Raw genomic sequence first — 16,005 nt, 5'->3', positions numbered from 1 at the left:
GTACAAAACCGTTGCAGTAGGTCTACTGCAACGACTTTTAGCCCTATTGCAACGATTTTGGTGTGTTGCCTTTGCCTTTTAATGTAGTAGTGGAGGTTGGGCTTCACCTGGTCGAACGACGTGGGACGAGGAGGAGAAAGTCGCCAGTTGCGGTTCGCGACGGCCAAGAAAAAGTCGGGAATGGTTGGGCTTCGCGTGGTCGAACGACGAGCCACGACCGAGATCTGTAGGAAATGGCTGGACGACGAGCGGAGATGGTGGATGGTCGGATGAAGAGGAGGAGAGAGAAAAGTCGGATGGTCAGATGAAGAGGATGAGAGAGAAAAGTCTGATGGCCAGATAAAGAGAAAAGGGGAGAAGAAGTAGGTTAAATGAGAGAAAGAAAGCGGCGCCAACTAGGTTAAATGAGAGAAGTTAAAGGAATTGTAGTTGGGCCCTTATATATTTAATGTTAAAGGTCTATTGCTGCGGATTTAGGTAAGAACTAGAACAATAGGTTCAAATATAATTTTAATATATTTTTGCGGTTCTTGCCAGAAACCGCAGCAATATGTCTAGTCAGATAGTCAACTTATTTTCAAAATTTTTCCCTTGAAACCGTATTGATGCGGTTTTCGGCCGAAACCGCAACAATATCTTATTTTATATTTTACTTTTTTTTTACGTGATATATTGCTGCCTATGGGTAAAACTGCAGCAATACCACCGCGGTAATAAGCAATTATTTTACTAGTGAATGATGATGTATTAGATGTTGCTCAAAGTATGAAAACTCGTAAAATAATTTTTTACTTATTTTTTTCCAAGTAATCTGAGACGTGATTCCCTTAATTATCGGTTGCCATTTAATTACTTGAATTGATGTGTTAGTATTTCTTTTATTTAATTTGATTGACCTTAATTCTATGACGACTCATCGGCTCTGAACACACATGGGTGAAATCCTGGATCCGCCACTGGTTCAGGTGCTTGAGTCTCTAAGTCGGACCCTATGTGAGGGCAGCCTACAAGCTATTCATCTTACAAGTATAAAATATTATTGAATAATGATCTAAACTAACCTAAAATGAACCAATATGAACAGGAAAAAAAATCCTAAAATTCATATATATAATAAACCTGATTTTGACCAGGCAGCTTTGAACTAGATCTGATATGATCCGAAGTCTTGAACGGTTACTTGAATCTAAGCACTTAAATTAAATAGAAACCAACCAAAAGTAAAAGCAGACTTGAAATAACTCAAACCGATATGACTCGAATATCGAATTGGACGATGCGGTTTCAAGGTCTAATCTAATGATAACTTTATACTTCTTCCGTTTAGAAATAGTTGCACCATTTACATAGTGTTTTACTATTCATATTTCACACTTTGATTATCTTTGGTGATTTATATTTTAGGAAAAGCCATAGTCACATGGGATCTTGTTAGATTCGTATCAATATATATATTTTTAAAATTAACTTTTTATAATTATTATTCATTGATAATTGAAGATATTAACGTTTGAAATCATGCATCAGATCAACAAGTGTAAAAACATAAAACATTTTAACTATTTCTAAACTGAAGAAATATGTTATAAGAGTGTTCCCAATGGTTGCCCTCCTTGTGGGTTATGTGGGGAGAGAATATAAAAGTAATATTAGTTTATTAGGAGAGAGAAAAAATTTGGCCAAGAAATTGATGCCCAACTCTTCATGATGGACCAAGAAAAAGAGGAGCAAAGAAGGAAGTGGAGGAGAGAGAAAAATTGGTAGGGCAGGTGAAAGAGTGAGAAAGTAATAAAATAATTAATGACCACAAATTATAGGACAACAATTGATTGTGCTCTAATGACTCTATCAAAGAAACAACGTAGATTCACGGACCCAAAATTATCCAATCCAAATATCATCGAATGTGTAACAATCCAACCTGAACCAACCCAACTCAACCCGAACGTGCTTTAGCCTGGATCAACTCTCCATTTGGTTGGTAAATCAGTTGACCTGCAATAAAATTTGAAGCTACCATGAAATCAAAGAAATTACACTCAGTGCACAACTACACCTACAAATTCACAATAATCACATAATGCTACAGACATTTTCCACCTTCTTGCCGACGCATGTGGCGCCGGCACCCGTCCCACATACCGAGGCTACCTTACTCCATATTCTCCGCCCACCTCGTCCTCACGCTCCATCTCTATGTCAGCCGTTCAACTTCAACAGTCGACGCCTCGTTTACCCTCTTCAGCGGCGCTCAATTCTTCCCGCCTGCTCTGTCAATGCGCCTGCATTTGATGTTAGAAGTGGCAAAGGGTAATTCCATGCTCATTCTTTTTTTCTCTTCGGTTTTGGTGACTAAATTAATCTGGGTAGTCTGTAATATCTCGTTTTATTTTAATTTTTACCGTTGTGGAATTCCAGATGAGTTAAAAAGTAGTTCCTTTGTATGCAAATTAGCGAATAAGCGCAGACTCGCATCACGGGATTCGATTTCAGATTTAGGATACCTTTACCAAATAAACTAGATGATCTCAACTAAGAGTACTACTGTGATTTGGGATATGTTTAATCTTCATAGTTTACTCACAAATTTAGGTGATTTTTTTTTTTGTGAAATTAAGAGATAGCAGCAAGTCCGGATCTGGATCATGCCATTATAACGATTGAACATCAGTATGAGGTCTTTTGGGGAGAGACCAAAAGCAAATCCGGGCTTGGCCCAAAGTAGGCAATACTATGCTAATGATTGAGTTGTAGGTGAACTCGTTGGCTCAATAGTATTTTTAATCATTTCGTCAAATTGCATAGCAGTGCTACGATGGGAATTATTATCGGTTGTTATGATGTTTGTTTCTTTCAAATTTGTAAAGTTTTAGAGCATTATGTGTTATTTCTTTTAATTTTTGACATTCTTCTGTAAGAATCTATTAATTTATGTTTTGAGTGTAACTTTCTTTCATACATACTTTTAGGCCTTGTTTGGTCGTATATAGGAAGTCATACTTCGTAGAAAGTTATTTTTTCCATGTATTTGAAATTCTTAGGAAGTGTAAAATTGTATTTGGTTGATAATGGGAAGTAGAACTTTCTATGGGAAGCTCTACTTACCTAGGGGGACCTTGGTAAGTAACTTCCTCCATTTTGGAGGAAGTAGAACTTCCTAGGAAGTGCAAATTCCCATGGTTTTGCCAACCAAACAACTTCATATACTTCTACTTCATAGGAATTTGCACTTCCCATGATTTATTTTGTCAACCAAACAAGGCCTTAGAAACTGAACTTTGAGTATGAATCTTACTATTAGTCTAACTGACATGGTGATTATTCTGCTTTTTTTCAGAATGAAAGGTTTTGTAGAGATTGAATTGAAAGTACGCGATTACGAATTAGATCAATATGGTGTTGTCAACAATGCTGTCTATGCAAGTTATTGCCAACATGGTTGGTATTGAAATCATTTATACTCTTAGAAACTAGACTATATGCTTTGCTCTAAGTCTTTACTTTTTAGACTCTTTCTTGTGCCCTGCTATCGATATTGCTTTTACGGTATCAATGATGCTCTCTAATGGGTGCTCTTCATTTTTTATGTTCCTTTGATATTGCTTTCTTGGAAATTACTCTAACAGTAAATCGTATGTAATTTGCATGGAAAATCCCCTACTTATTACCATGGTAGTGGAATCCTATCCACCAAACACATGATTTTCTTGACAAATTTATGCTCTCGCTCAATACCACATCTAAAATTGTAATGGTGGTGATGCAAGACAGATTGTCTTTCTTATAATTTTTTTTTAATGTTTCAGAACATGAACAAAAAGTTGGCATTATGAAAAACCCAACTTTTTACTAAGGGGGTAATTTGAGGCAGATAACTAGACAACAATTTGAGCTCAGTTTTAAATATGGTGTAGCTAAAAACAATATCTAGAACAAAATGTGATTGCTTTAAATTAAATGCTTAATTATTTCGGTATTAATTAATTAACTGAATATTAACCACTTTCTCTTATTGAATTGATCTTAACTGACAAATTTAAGAACAAAAATAGCATCACTGATTTTTATGAACAAACATCAGCTAAAATCTACAAATTGGCATGTGTTTGGCTGAAAGCAATATGTGCTAAATTTATCACTCACAGCCAGGTTCTTATCAAGTTTAGATGAAATAAAAATGTGCAGGGAGAAATGTTTGAAATTACTTGTGGATCACAACAATGGTTACCTGAAGTTACTTGCCGGCAAAGTAAAAGCAAGATCGGATCAACAATATCCACTTGATTTTGGTAAAATTACTTTTGTAGCAAGTGAAAGTCATGAAACACTATCATGGGATAGAAGCTTAGTCTAACACGTATTGTTAACAATAGAGAATGAACTTGAGACAATTTTTTTGTGTTTTTAGGGTTCTAAAGCTGTGACTAGATTCACCAATTTGAGGCTCGAATTACTTTCAAATTGTAATAATGTCCATTTTAGAGCATTGAATGGAAATGGTAACATCGATGTGGGGTTATGATTCATGATTCGTACAATATTGTCCTCAACTCAGTGTGCATATGGTATTGTAGTAGATCAGAAATTTTAGAAATATATGAATGTAGAAAAAGAGGAGAATTTGGGGAAATTAATAGTTGATTGAAAGTTTGATGTAAGTAATCATCCAATGATGGGTTACAACCCCAGGCCTTTGAGTGGCTCGACACTCTAAGTAACAAAATAAAACAGAACTCAATCAATTTCTGCTTATCCGTCATTCTCATTAGTTACATCTATATCTAGTTATTTTGCAAGGAATCGTAGTGGAGCCACTACTAAGCGTATGATTACCTACGTCAGGAGGGGTAGAAAAGGAAATGCACAACATTTGGCCACCTCATCTGAGCCACCTCACACTCGATTTGCTGTGATTTAGTGTCACCCTAACACTTAGTTATTGTAATTACCTGTGATAGCTATAGATAAGAGCTGGTTAGAGAGAGAAAATCATCTTGAATTTTGTAATAAAGAGTGACATTTTTTTGGAGAGTCCTTACCTCTCGAAGAATGAGGGTTGTATTTGGTAATTCTACCTTGGTATTTATCAATACAGCTATCTATCCCTTTTTGGTTCTGCTCTGTTTATTCTCACCAAACTTGGTATCAGAGCAAGGTTGGGTGACCGGGAAAAAAAAGGGCTCCGACTCACCAGCAATGTATTGAAGCTCTGGAGGAAGGGCTTGCCGGAATCAGACCTGAGTGAATGAGATAGCAATGACGCAGCATATCATGGTGGAAAAGCTAACCACCAACTTGGCAGAGGCGACACAGAGGATGGAAGGGAGGGTGGCCCGAGCGCGTGAGACTCAGGACGCGCTGATCGTTAGACGAGAGAAGATCAACGCAAGTTTGAGGCGGAGATGAGAGAAATCTTGCTGGCGCTAAAAAAGAACACTCCTTCGTCGGAAACTCCCTCAAGGTTTCTGCCGGGAGACACGGGGAAACAGAGATACCTAATGAGGGTTTTGTTGGGGGAAGAAACACTGACAGGTGGAGGCACAAACGTCTAGACCTTCCAGTATTTGACGGAACCAACCTTAGATGGTTGGATTATGAGAGCTGAACGATTATTCACATTTTACTGGCTCGAACCCGCCGAAAAACAGCGGCAGTGGTGGCACTTGATGGTGACTCGTTGCTGTGTTTCCAGTGGGAACACGGACGTCGACCGGTGCTTCGTTGTGAGGAACTAAAAGGGATGCTCCTCAACCAGTTTCGGCTGACCGGACAAGGGTCTCCTCATGAGCAAAGGTTGTCTCTCCAGCAAGGTAACGACACAGTGGTGGATTATTGGAGAAATTTCATACGGTTAATGGCCCCTCTTTCGGGCGTACCTGAAGAGATAGCTATAGGCCAATAATTAATTGGGCTTAGGGCAGAAATCCAAGCTGAGGTCAGGTTGCATAAGCCCAGAACCCTAGAAGCAGCTATGGAAATATCCTTGAGAGCTGAAGAAAAAATGGACCACTTCAATACCATTAGGCCTAACTACCATTCCCTCAAACCCTAGAGCCCAAACGCCTCATTCTCACAAAACATACCCAGTCCACGAATGACTATCCTAAAAACAACCCAAAAGTATCCACTCTCTCAACCACACAATTTCTCAACCCACCTACCACGTATTTCCCAACTTCATCTCTCCCAAACAGAACTACCCAACACCTACCCATAGCCAAACCAGTGGGAGAATTATGGAAACTCACTGAGACTGAGCTCTAACACAAGCGAGAACGCTACGACGACAAGTGGCACCCCGGTCATCGTTGCGCGGAAAAAAGAGTTGAGCGTCCTCCTAACCTTTGAAGAAGGGGACTGCTATGGTGATGTGGATAGTTTAGCACAAGGATTGGAGGAAACACCACCAGCCCACCTCCAAACAGAATTTTCCTTCAATTTCGTTATGGCTTTTTACACACCCCAAACTTTGAAGCTCAGAGGGATAGTCAACCACCAGTTCGTGGTGGTTATGGTGGATCTAGGGGCCACCCATAATTTTATCTCCCTCACCACCGTCCAGAAATTGGGCATTCCGGTCACCCCAACGCATGGATATGGCGTGACACTCGACACCAGAGAAGCGGTCATGGGACAATGAGAATGTAAATTCGTCCTCCTCCACCCATAAGGACTTAGATGTCATTGAAGATTTTTTTTTTTACTAAACCTAGGTAACTCTGATCTTATCTTAGGTATTCAATGGCTAGCTAAATTAGGTACCATGTCTGCTAATTGGAGTACCCATGTGCTCAAATTTAATTTTGGCAGTGAGTCTGTCACGTTGAGGGGTGACCCGTCCCTTGGCAGATCCTTGATATCTCTGAAAGCTATGATGAGAACCTTAGCCAAAGAGGGTGGGGGCTTCTTGGTCGAATTGAATCAGATGAAAAACTTACCACCACAAAAGAAACCTACCTTTAACCAGTGCCCCTCTTTACATTCAAACTACTCTCTCAGACTACCACCACATATTCTCTCTACCAACTAGCCTTCCCCCTATCCGTGGTCATGAACACCTCATCACCCTTAAAGATGGCACCGATCCCATAAGTGTCCGCCACTACCGATACCCCAAATCCAGAAAGATGAAATCGAACACCTGATTGATGATATGCTCCAAGCCGAAATCATAGGGCCCTCCACTAGCCCATTCTCAAGCCCGGTTTTGTTGGTAAAAAAGAAAGACGGGTCTTGGCGTTTTTGCGTTGATTATAGAGCGTTGAACAAAGCCACCATTCCCGATAAGTACCGCATACCCATCCTTGATGAGCTTCTTGACGAGCTCAAGGGGCATCAATTTTTACCAAGCTGGAAGTCCGGTTATCACCAAATTCGGATGAAAGCCGGAGATGAACATAAAATGACTTTCCGTACACACCAAGGCCATTACGAATTTCTAGTAATGCCCTTCAGGCTTACTAACGCCCCCCTGCCACCTTCCAACCCTTGATGAATGAGGTTTTTAAACATTTTCTCCGCAAATTTGCCTTGGTGTTTTCGACGACATCTTAATCTACAGCCTAAACACTGACCTCCACAAAGAAAACCTTTCCCTTGTCCTAAACCAACTACACAAGCATCGCCTTTTTGCTAATCTAAGTAAGTGTGAATTCAATAAGGAAGAAATCGCTTACCTGGGCCATATTATTACAGTAGCACGAGTCTCTGTAGACCAAGACAAGATTCGAGCCATGATATCATGGCATGCACCACAGAATCTCATGTCCCTTAGGGTTTTTTGGGTCTCACTGGGTATTACCAAAAGTTCGTGGTTGGTTATGCCAAAATAGCAACCCCGTTAACCCAACAATTGAAGTAGCTTTTCCTGGAATGAGAAGCTAATGCTGCCTTCAACTCTCTCAGACGGGCAATGACCACGGTACCTACCTTGGTCTTACCCGACTTTGCTAAGGTTTTTACTGTTGAAACCGATGCTTCGAGTGTTGGGGTAAGAGCTGTCCTATCTCAAGATGATCATCATGTGGCCTTCTTTAGCCAAACATTGGGACACCGAGCCACTAAAGTCAATTTATGAAAAAGAATTGATGGCTATTGTGCTAGCCGTGTTGAAATGGAGGCACTACCTTCTAGGGCGGAGATTCATCATCAAAACCGATCAACAAAGTCTGAAATTTCTCATGGAGCAACGGGAAATAAGGCTGGAGTATCAACGATGGGTTAGTAAACTCATGGGTTTCTCTTTTGACAGCATATATCGGTCCGGCTCCACGAATGTAGTGGCCGACGCCTTGTCTAGGCAAGACCACTCTACTGAATTGGGAGCCCTCCTTACTACCTGCCATATACCTTGGGATCAACTCCATACTCAAATTCAGCAGTATCCTTTTATTTTTGAGCTCACCCGAGACATACAAGAGGAAAAACATGTTCCAAAACTCTACACCCTTCTCCATGGCATGTTAACTACAAAGGAAGGCTAGTGATTCCAAAAAGGTCTTCTGTGGTCCCCACTCTATTGAAAGAGTACCATGAGTCTCTCGTAGGGGGTCACTCGTCACTCGGGGGATTTAAAATCCTATCAAAGGCTAGCTAGTGAGTGGCTTTGGCCGGGTATGAGGCGAGATGTTGCTCGGTATGTCTATGCTTGTCACACATACAACCATTACCCATCCCCAACCAAGTGTCGGAAGACATCAATCTGGACTTTGTGGAGGGATTACCTAAGTCCAAGGGTTTTGATACCATTTTAGTGGTGGTAGATAGGCTGACAAAATATGGCCACTTCTTATGCCTCAAACACCCATTCTCTGCTCCATCTATCGCTACTCTTTTCGTCAAAGAAGTTGTCAGACTCCATGGGCTCCCTTCCTCAATTGTTTCGGACAGAGACAAAATCGTCCTGAGCTCATTTTGGAAAGAATTATTCCGACTACAGGGGACTTCATTGCAGCGTAGCACAACCTATCACCCACAATCGAATGGCCAAACCAAAGTGGTTAACAAGAGTGTGGAATCTTACTTGAGATACTTCGTCAATGGCAAACCTAGCTCTTGGTCCCATTGGCTTCATTGGGCGGAATATTGGTACAATACTAGCTTTCCTTCCTCCACGACTTGCACCCCATTCAAGGTTCTCTATGGTCGAGATCCTCCTTCTATCATCAGATTCGTGCCAGGTTCTTGGAGGAACAAATGATTGAAAGGGATGTGGTTTTGGATGATCTAAAATCTCACTTACTCGAAGCTCAAATGAAAGAGTATGCTGATGGTGAGAGGCGTGAGCTTGAGTTTTCAGTAGGGGATTATGTATACCTCAAATTACAGCCCTATAGACAGAGGTCCTTGTCACATCACTTCAATGAGAAACTATCCCCACGCTATTATGGGCCTTTTCGGATCATCCAAAGGATTGGGTCAGTTGCTTACAAGCTCCGTCTGCCTCCGGAGTCAAGGATCCACCCTGTTTTCCACATTTCTCAGCTCAAGAAATATGTGGGTCCACTTCCTAGCTCTCCAACTATTCCTCCTCAACTTACCCCTGATCTCATACTAGAAGTGCAACTTGAGTCACTCTTGGAGTTCAAGTGACCCCATTTCTCCAACTCCACAAGTGCTCATTATATAGCAGCACTTACCTGCTTACGAGGCTACTTGAGAGGACTTTGCTACTGTCAATTCCAGATTTCCTTCCTTCCACCTTGAGGACAAGGTGGCTCTTTGGGAGCCGGGTAATGCAAGGAATCATAGTGGAGCCACTACTAAGCCTCTGATTACCTACGTCAGGAGGGGTAGAAGGAAATGCACAACATTTGGCCACCTCATCTGAGCCACCTCACACTCAGCCTTGAGCAAGAGGAATGTTCTGCTGTGATTTGCTGTGATGTAATTTCACCCTGACAAGTTAGTTATTGTAATTACCTGAGCTTGAGAGCTATAAATAAGAGCTGGTTAGAGAAAAAATCATGTTGAATTTTGTAATAGAGAGTGACATATCTTTGGAGAGTCCTTGCCACTCGAAGAGTGAGGGTTTTACTCTTTAAAAAGCATCTGAAACGCTATAGTGTGCACTTAAAAGCCAAAAGTTGCACGAAATTTTCATTATAACCATAATTGGCCATGTTATCTGCTCGAGAATACAACATGAGCAATGGTTATGCATGAATGAATACTCCATTGTCCTTCAAGATGCACTAAAAATCATGAAGCATTGCCATGGGTGAAGTATTGGTCTACTGTAACATGTATGTGGCTGTCATATACGTAGCCCATATATTTAATGGGAGTTAGCCTCCAATTGAACAGATTGTGTTCAAGGCCGAAATTCAAATGACCAAGTGTCGATAAATATGCCAAAGTGTCAAGTCCTTAACAAGGTTTGCTAACTTGCGCATTATGAGTAATGTGAGAATAGAGTCCTCACTATAATGGACTGCTCCGATGCTCTGAAAATTGCTCTACTTTCTATGTTTGAATCTGTAACATCATGGGGAGATTAAAAATCTTTTTGGTTCAAGGAAAAGTGAAAACAGATTGCAGTTGTCTATTATATGTGGTCACTGGTCATGTAAGTGTTATTCTCAATGTTTTATGAAGCTCATTTTCCATTTGCGATTTTCTAAAACTGAGGTCAAGTTTCTTCTCAACTTTGACTTTGCTAAGGGCCGAGCTAGAATAACAGTTCATCCAGTAAAAAAAAGTGACCAGCTTTGGTGTTGGATAGGCTGAAGACAAAACTGAAGGTACAACATAAAAGCTTCTGGATACGATTTTTTCTGTATAAAGCTTTTGATCAATCTTGTCTATGTCAAGAAAGTAATGAATTCATTGGAGTAACATTTTTGGTATTGTGAGAACTTGTGCCTCTTATGCAATTTGTTATAATGGGAAGTAGCTAAAGATGGGGATAGTAGATATGTGTTTAAGTGTTGGGCTTTTATGGAAGATCATATTTGGAAGATGGGGGTAGCGTACATGCACATGTTGGGATGGTTGTGCAGGAATACTTCAAGAGATCAAATTTGGAAAGAAGATGTTCAAATGAGGGTTGGAGTTGCTGATAGTGAGTAAAATAAGAGAGAACGAACCGGTTACTGTGGTTTAGGCATGTGAGACGTCATTTCGAGGATGCAGCAGTTAGGATAGTTGAAGGTTGTGCAATGGATTCTGTGTCCATGTAGTAGCAGTCTTCTCTTGATAGAAAGGATCATATGGATCTTAGCTAGCCCTGGTTGTGATAGCAGCTGCTATATAAACTGTTGAGTTTTGCAGTGGATCCTTGTGATCCTCGCCCTCCTCCATATTGTTATGGTACCATAACACCTAGTTGTTTTCTTTAAGCTTATGACCGTGTATAAATGAATCCATCTTGGGGGATTTTAGAAACATTTGAGGGAGGCCGAAGATGACATGGATGCAGCATGTTAGAAATGATATGAAAAAGTGAGGTTCCCAAGAACAAGTTGCACATGATAGAAGACAAGCAGAGGATCTATGCAGACGACTATCACAGATTAAAATCTTGACTCATGCACCCAATTCAACTTTGTAAGGAATTAAAGCTGTGACAGTGTAGTTGCTATTATGTGAAGTAACTAAGAACACTGCAATTATAGGTCAATTGGAAAAAACCCTCTATTATTGTACAAGTAAAACTGCATCCATTCAAGCCTCTACACCCAGTGTAGGAGCTTTAAAATAGGTCTGTTGCCATAAATAGTGATGTCGATGATGTTGATATTCTTATTTTCAACCAGCTAGATACAAAATTTTTGACAGGGACCTTCTTCTCTTGGTTCATTTATATAATAATTATAATTTTTAGGCACTGCACTAGGTATTTTTGGTCAGTTCAGTTGGCAAATACTGTTTGAGTATTGACGATAGACTTCTGAAAAAGTTTATGGATACTGTTAGCTTTTATTATTATTCTCATCATTATTTCTCAATTTGTGAATGTATCAAATGTTAAATCTGTTTTTGTCTCTTTTAGTCTGTTGACAAAGTTGTTTATCTTCCTATACAGCACGTCATGAGCTTTTAGAAAGTATTGGTCTTAGTGCTGATGCAGTCGCTCGTAGTGGTGACGCACTTGCATTGTCAGAATTGTCTCTCAAATTCCTTGCGCCTCTTAGGGTATGCCTTCAACATGTGCTGGCAAGAGTTTCCAAATTTACAGCGCCATTATTTATTTCTCCTTTGTTTTTGTTCAGTCATTGCTGTCATGAATTCCAGCAGTGATGAACTTTTAAGCAAACTGTGCTTACATGTAAACACAGAACGTTCCAAAGGTGAAGGCTGAGGACCCAGAATAATAACATTATGATTGATGATGGAAAAACATTCTAATTGGTTTGGCCTATCTAGTTTGGCAAATTAACATGATGATTCGGAGATGCAACAATATTGATAAACTCATCTCTTCTTTAAATTTGTCGTTTGAAAAGTTAGCATTTCATGTACGTGTTCATACCAAGCAAAAAATGGGTTCTTTATCAATTGAATTCATCCCTATACTGTTATGTGTTGGACAATACATGCTATTTACTTTCAATTCCTATGCATATTCTTCTGGTTCTTTATCGATTTGTTCATTCATGTCAAGCAGAGTGGAGACAAGTTCGTTGTGAAGGTGAGGGTTGTTGACTCCTCAGCGGCTCGATTTTTCTTTGATCATTTCATTTACAAGTTGCCAAATGAAGAGGTTTATTCTATCCTGGTGCTACTTTCTTATTGCATTGTGTATGTGTTTTCCTTATTTTCGTATATTCTGTAAAGCAACTTCTTTTGTTTGACAGCCAATCCTTGAAGCAAAGGCAACTGCCGTCTGGCTTGACAAAAATTACCGCCCTGTCCGTATACCTCCAGAAGTAAGATCCAAGTTAACTCAATTTATGAGGCATGAGACCTCAACTTGATTGAGTACCTAAAGAGCTTCTGTTAGGTAATGTTTTTTATTGCCCTATTTATTGTAGTTTCTTTTAGCCCTTATTCACATATATATTGTCTTGTGATTAATTTCACATGTACATTTCCATTATTCTTTAGGACTCATTTACCTCGGATAAATTATCCACCTCACACCGTCCTGCCTTCCCCCAAACAGTTGGTCTCTGCTTAATTTCTATGTTACTCGGACTCGGGTAACCATATCTGACATGGGTACGTGTCCAAGTGTGCGACTCGTCAATTTTGTGGAACTTCTTCAATTTTTTGACCCAAAATAAAGTGTGTAAGTGTCCAACCCATGTCCGAGTGTCGAGGATCCGACACTCATACTTGACGCGAAATGAAGTGTCCGAGTAATGGAGCTTCATTTTGATCTTAAACTTTCCTGTCCTATTTTCTGATACCAGATGATTGTAGATTAGTATCTTTTGTAGTGTTTTGTCACTTTCTGTTATTACTTCCTTTGTTAGCTTCGTCTAAAAGCTCCTTTTAATCCTGGTTTAGTGTTTGATTTGCTCTTACTACTTTATGACAGTGCAGTCAAAATTCAAAGATGGAACAAGGAAGTCAAGAACTGTCAAATTTGGAAAACATCCGCAGTCCTGGATGAATCATCAATATGACTCAACTAACTATTTTACAGTGGGCAGTTTCAACCCAAATTAGAGCAGCCTTTAGACCCTTTTTCTATCCCATTCTTTTGGTTAAGTCAGCCACTTTGATACGCATGTTTCCTGTCCAAATCCATTGTCAAAACTCAAAAGGCCACGTTTCTTCTTTTATAGGAAATTCCACATCCAGAGTTTTACCATCAGTCCGAGGAGATGAGCTCAGGAGATTGACATCTCTCTCTATATATATATGTGTATTCTTGAGCAATGTTGTAGTAAGATTAATACAATATAGCGTATATTAATTTCAAGGGTCTGCCTTCGCTTTTTAGTATTTATATATGTTACAAAGTTCTTCAAAAATGAAATCGAAAATTTATTGTTTAGATGGTTTTTGGATTCCATTGCTTGTCCTAGTAATTTCAATTTCATGCCAATTTCGTGTTGAGGCTGCAAGGGTTTTGCAAGGAGATTTTGTACCTACCGGAAACAATTATATCTCTATGTATCCTCTGTATGAGAAGGCAAAGGATCAAATGGCTTACTTGTTTGAACGGTTAGCATCAGCACCTAGTGGTCGTGGGTGTGGCCATTGATCCAATCAGTCTATGCTTAGCATTTAGAGAAGGCATGCTATGGGAGGTGCTAGAACAAATTATATTTCCTTGTCGTTAAGATGATCGGTACATTCGTCTTTTAGAGTGAAATCTTGCTAATTTTGACCATTACTATTGATCATGTCTTGTAATAAAATTATACAAGAGGATGTTTTTGTGAATACGTCTATAGATATGAGTTCAACAAGTGTTTTTGCATTAGTAATCATTGGTCAATATAACAAGTTTTAATTCTAAAAAAGAAGGGAACACATTTAATAGCCAACTAGTTATTAGGCCCGGGCTATGCCCCGGGTAAAAAAAAAATTCATTTATTAATATAATACTTTATGATAATAACAATAAACACAACTTAGCCTAGTGGTTAAGACTTTAGTATATGTACTTGAGGTCTTGGGATCAAATCCTATACTACACAATTTCTAAATTTTTTTTATTGTACATAGATTACATGAACTAAAACTCCCTAGGGGCAGTACTGTAGTGGTCAACTGCTCTTCAAATGGTATCATGCATACATAATTAATTTTAATGAACATGCAAATTTATTTATTTTTAAGGATACAAGGGATATGTTTAATATACATTAACTATGGAAACATGGATCACTAAGCGAAGTTAGATGAGATGGTGATTCTTTGAAAACCCTTACATAAGGTCAGGGGTTTGAGCCCAAGCTTAAGTATATTTATTTTTAAAATAATGACCACTTGACTTTGTTGGTTAACAGACACATGGCGAAATTCTGGTGGCAGGAGGAGGGTGTCATGTGGCGCATCGACGTTGTTATACACGCCTTTTAATATATTAGTATAGATGTTTGTTCATCTTTTGGGTAGTATTTTAGGTTACACTAAGTAGGAAACTAAAAGACTAACTCTTTAAATTGTCAGACTACATGTTAAATTTGGTTATTACATCAAATTCACTTTTAATTGTTATTTGCTTACCTTTTAATATATTAGTATAGATGTTTGTTCATCTTTTGGGTAGTATTTTAGGTTACACTAAGTAGGAAACTAAAAGACTAACTCTCTAAATTGTCAGACTACATGTTAAATTTGGTTATTACATCAAATTCACTTTTAATTGTTATTTGCTTAGGAACACACTCAAACGTTGGAAACAACCAAAGAAAGATTTGTTAAACTAACCAAATGAACCTGCTGCATGGTTAACGCGATCTTTGATTCAATATAATTAATTTGAGACTCCTAACAACTTTAGAATATTATTGCTAAACTAGTTCTAAAAATATATTATTCTTAATTTAAATAATCTCTTTTAGATATATATTCCTTATTTATCTCAATAGGTTGTCCACTTAGGGCCTGTTCTCTTCGGCATAAAATAGCTGAACTGAACTGAATTGAACTGAATTGAACTGAACTGATCTGAACCGAACTGATCTGAACTGAACTGAACTGAAATGAATAGGGATATGTGAGAGTACAAGTATTGTCAAGAGCTGAACTGATATGAACTGGTCTGAACTGAACTGAACTGAACTGAATTGAACTGAACTGAACTGAACTGAACTGAACTGAACTGAACTGAACTGAATTGAACTGAACTGAACTGAACTGAACTGAATTGAACTAAACTGAACTGAACTGAACTGAAAATAAGCTGGGGAGAACAGGCCCTAAGGATTTGAGATAATTATTGTTTTGACTCTAAGTTCCACGAGTTACTTTTGACTCTAAGTTCCACGAGGTACTTTTGACCTTGTTCCATTACCTTTCACGTTTCACGTACCCACATGAATTTTAGAAAAGAAACTCATATTTTCTACCTTCATGCTCCATGCTGCTCCAACTCAAGAACCG

At 39.0% G+C, this 16,005-nt stretch overlaps 1 protein-coding gene across 4 annotated transcripts; it reads left to right on the top strand.

The window, feature by feature from the left end:
- Positions 1-1,883: 1,883 nt before the first annotated feature.
- Positions 1,884-13,945, top strand: LOC104896436 (hypothetical protein). Of its 4 annotated transcripts, none has more exons than XM_048646472.2 (7): positions 1,884-2,310; positions 3,338-3,442; positions 4,186-4,289; positions 12,026-12,135; positions 12,608-12,703; positions 12,798-12,943; positions 13,048-13,464. In XM_048646472.2, the coding sequence occupies exons 1-6, from the start codon at positions 2,081-2,083 to the stop codon at positions 12,915-12,917; spliced, it is 765 nt and encodes a 254-aa protein (XP_048502429.1). In that variant the 5' UTR covers positions 1,884-2,080; the 3' UTR covers positions 12,918-12,943; positions 13,048-13,464. The 4 variants fall into 4 exon arrangements, with proteins under 4 accessions (XP_048502429.1, XP_048502428.1, XP_048502427.1 ...); XM_048646471.2 differs by lacking the exon at positions 13,048-13,464 and adding an exon at positions 13,484-13,945 and having other exon boundaries at positions 1,885-2,310; XM_048646470.2 differs by lacking the exon at positions 13,048-13,464 and adding an exon at positions 13,489-13,945 and having other exon boundaries at positions 1,886-2,310.
- Positions 13,946-16,005: the final 2,060 nt, after the last annotated feature.

Source organism: Beta vulgaris, chromosome 6, assembly GCF_026745355.1.
Source record: "Beta vulgaris subsp. vulgaris cultivar EL10 chromosome 6, EL10.2, whole genome shotgun sequence".
In the NCBI taxonomy this organism is placed as follows: domain Eukaryota; kingdom Viridiplantae; phylum Streptophyta; class Magnoliopsida; order Caryophyllales; family Amaranthaceae; genus Beta; species Beta vulgaris.
Note: the sequence above shows the minus strand (reverse complement) of the source record. Positions and strands in the feature narration are given on the sequence as shown.

Excerpts from the sequence above, each read along its gene's own strand:
- LOC104896436 (XM_048646471.2), top strand. The coding sequence starts at position 2,081 with ATGCTACAGACATTTTCCACCTTCTTGCCGACGCATGTGGCGCCGGCA. Across the intron at positions 4,290-12,025 it reads ACAATATCCACTTGATTTTG|CACGTCATGAGCTTTTAGAA; the intron begins GTAAAATTACTT and ends CTTCCTATACAG. Across the intron at positions 12,136-12,607 it reads AATTCCTTGCGCCTCTTAGG|AGTGGAGACAAGTTCGTTGT; the intron begins GTATGCCTTCAA and ends CATGTCAAGCAG.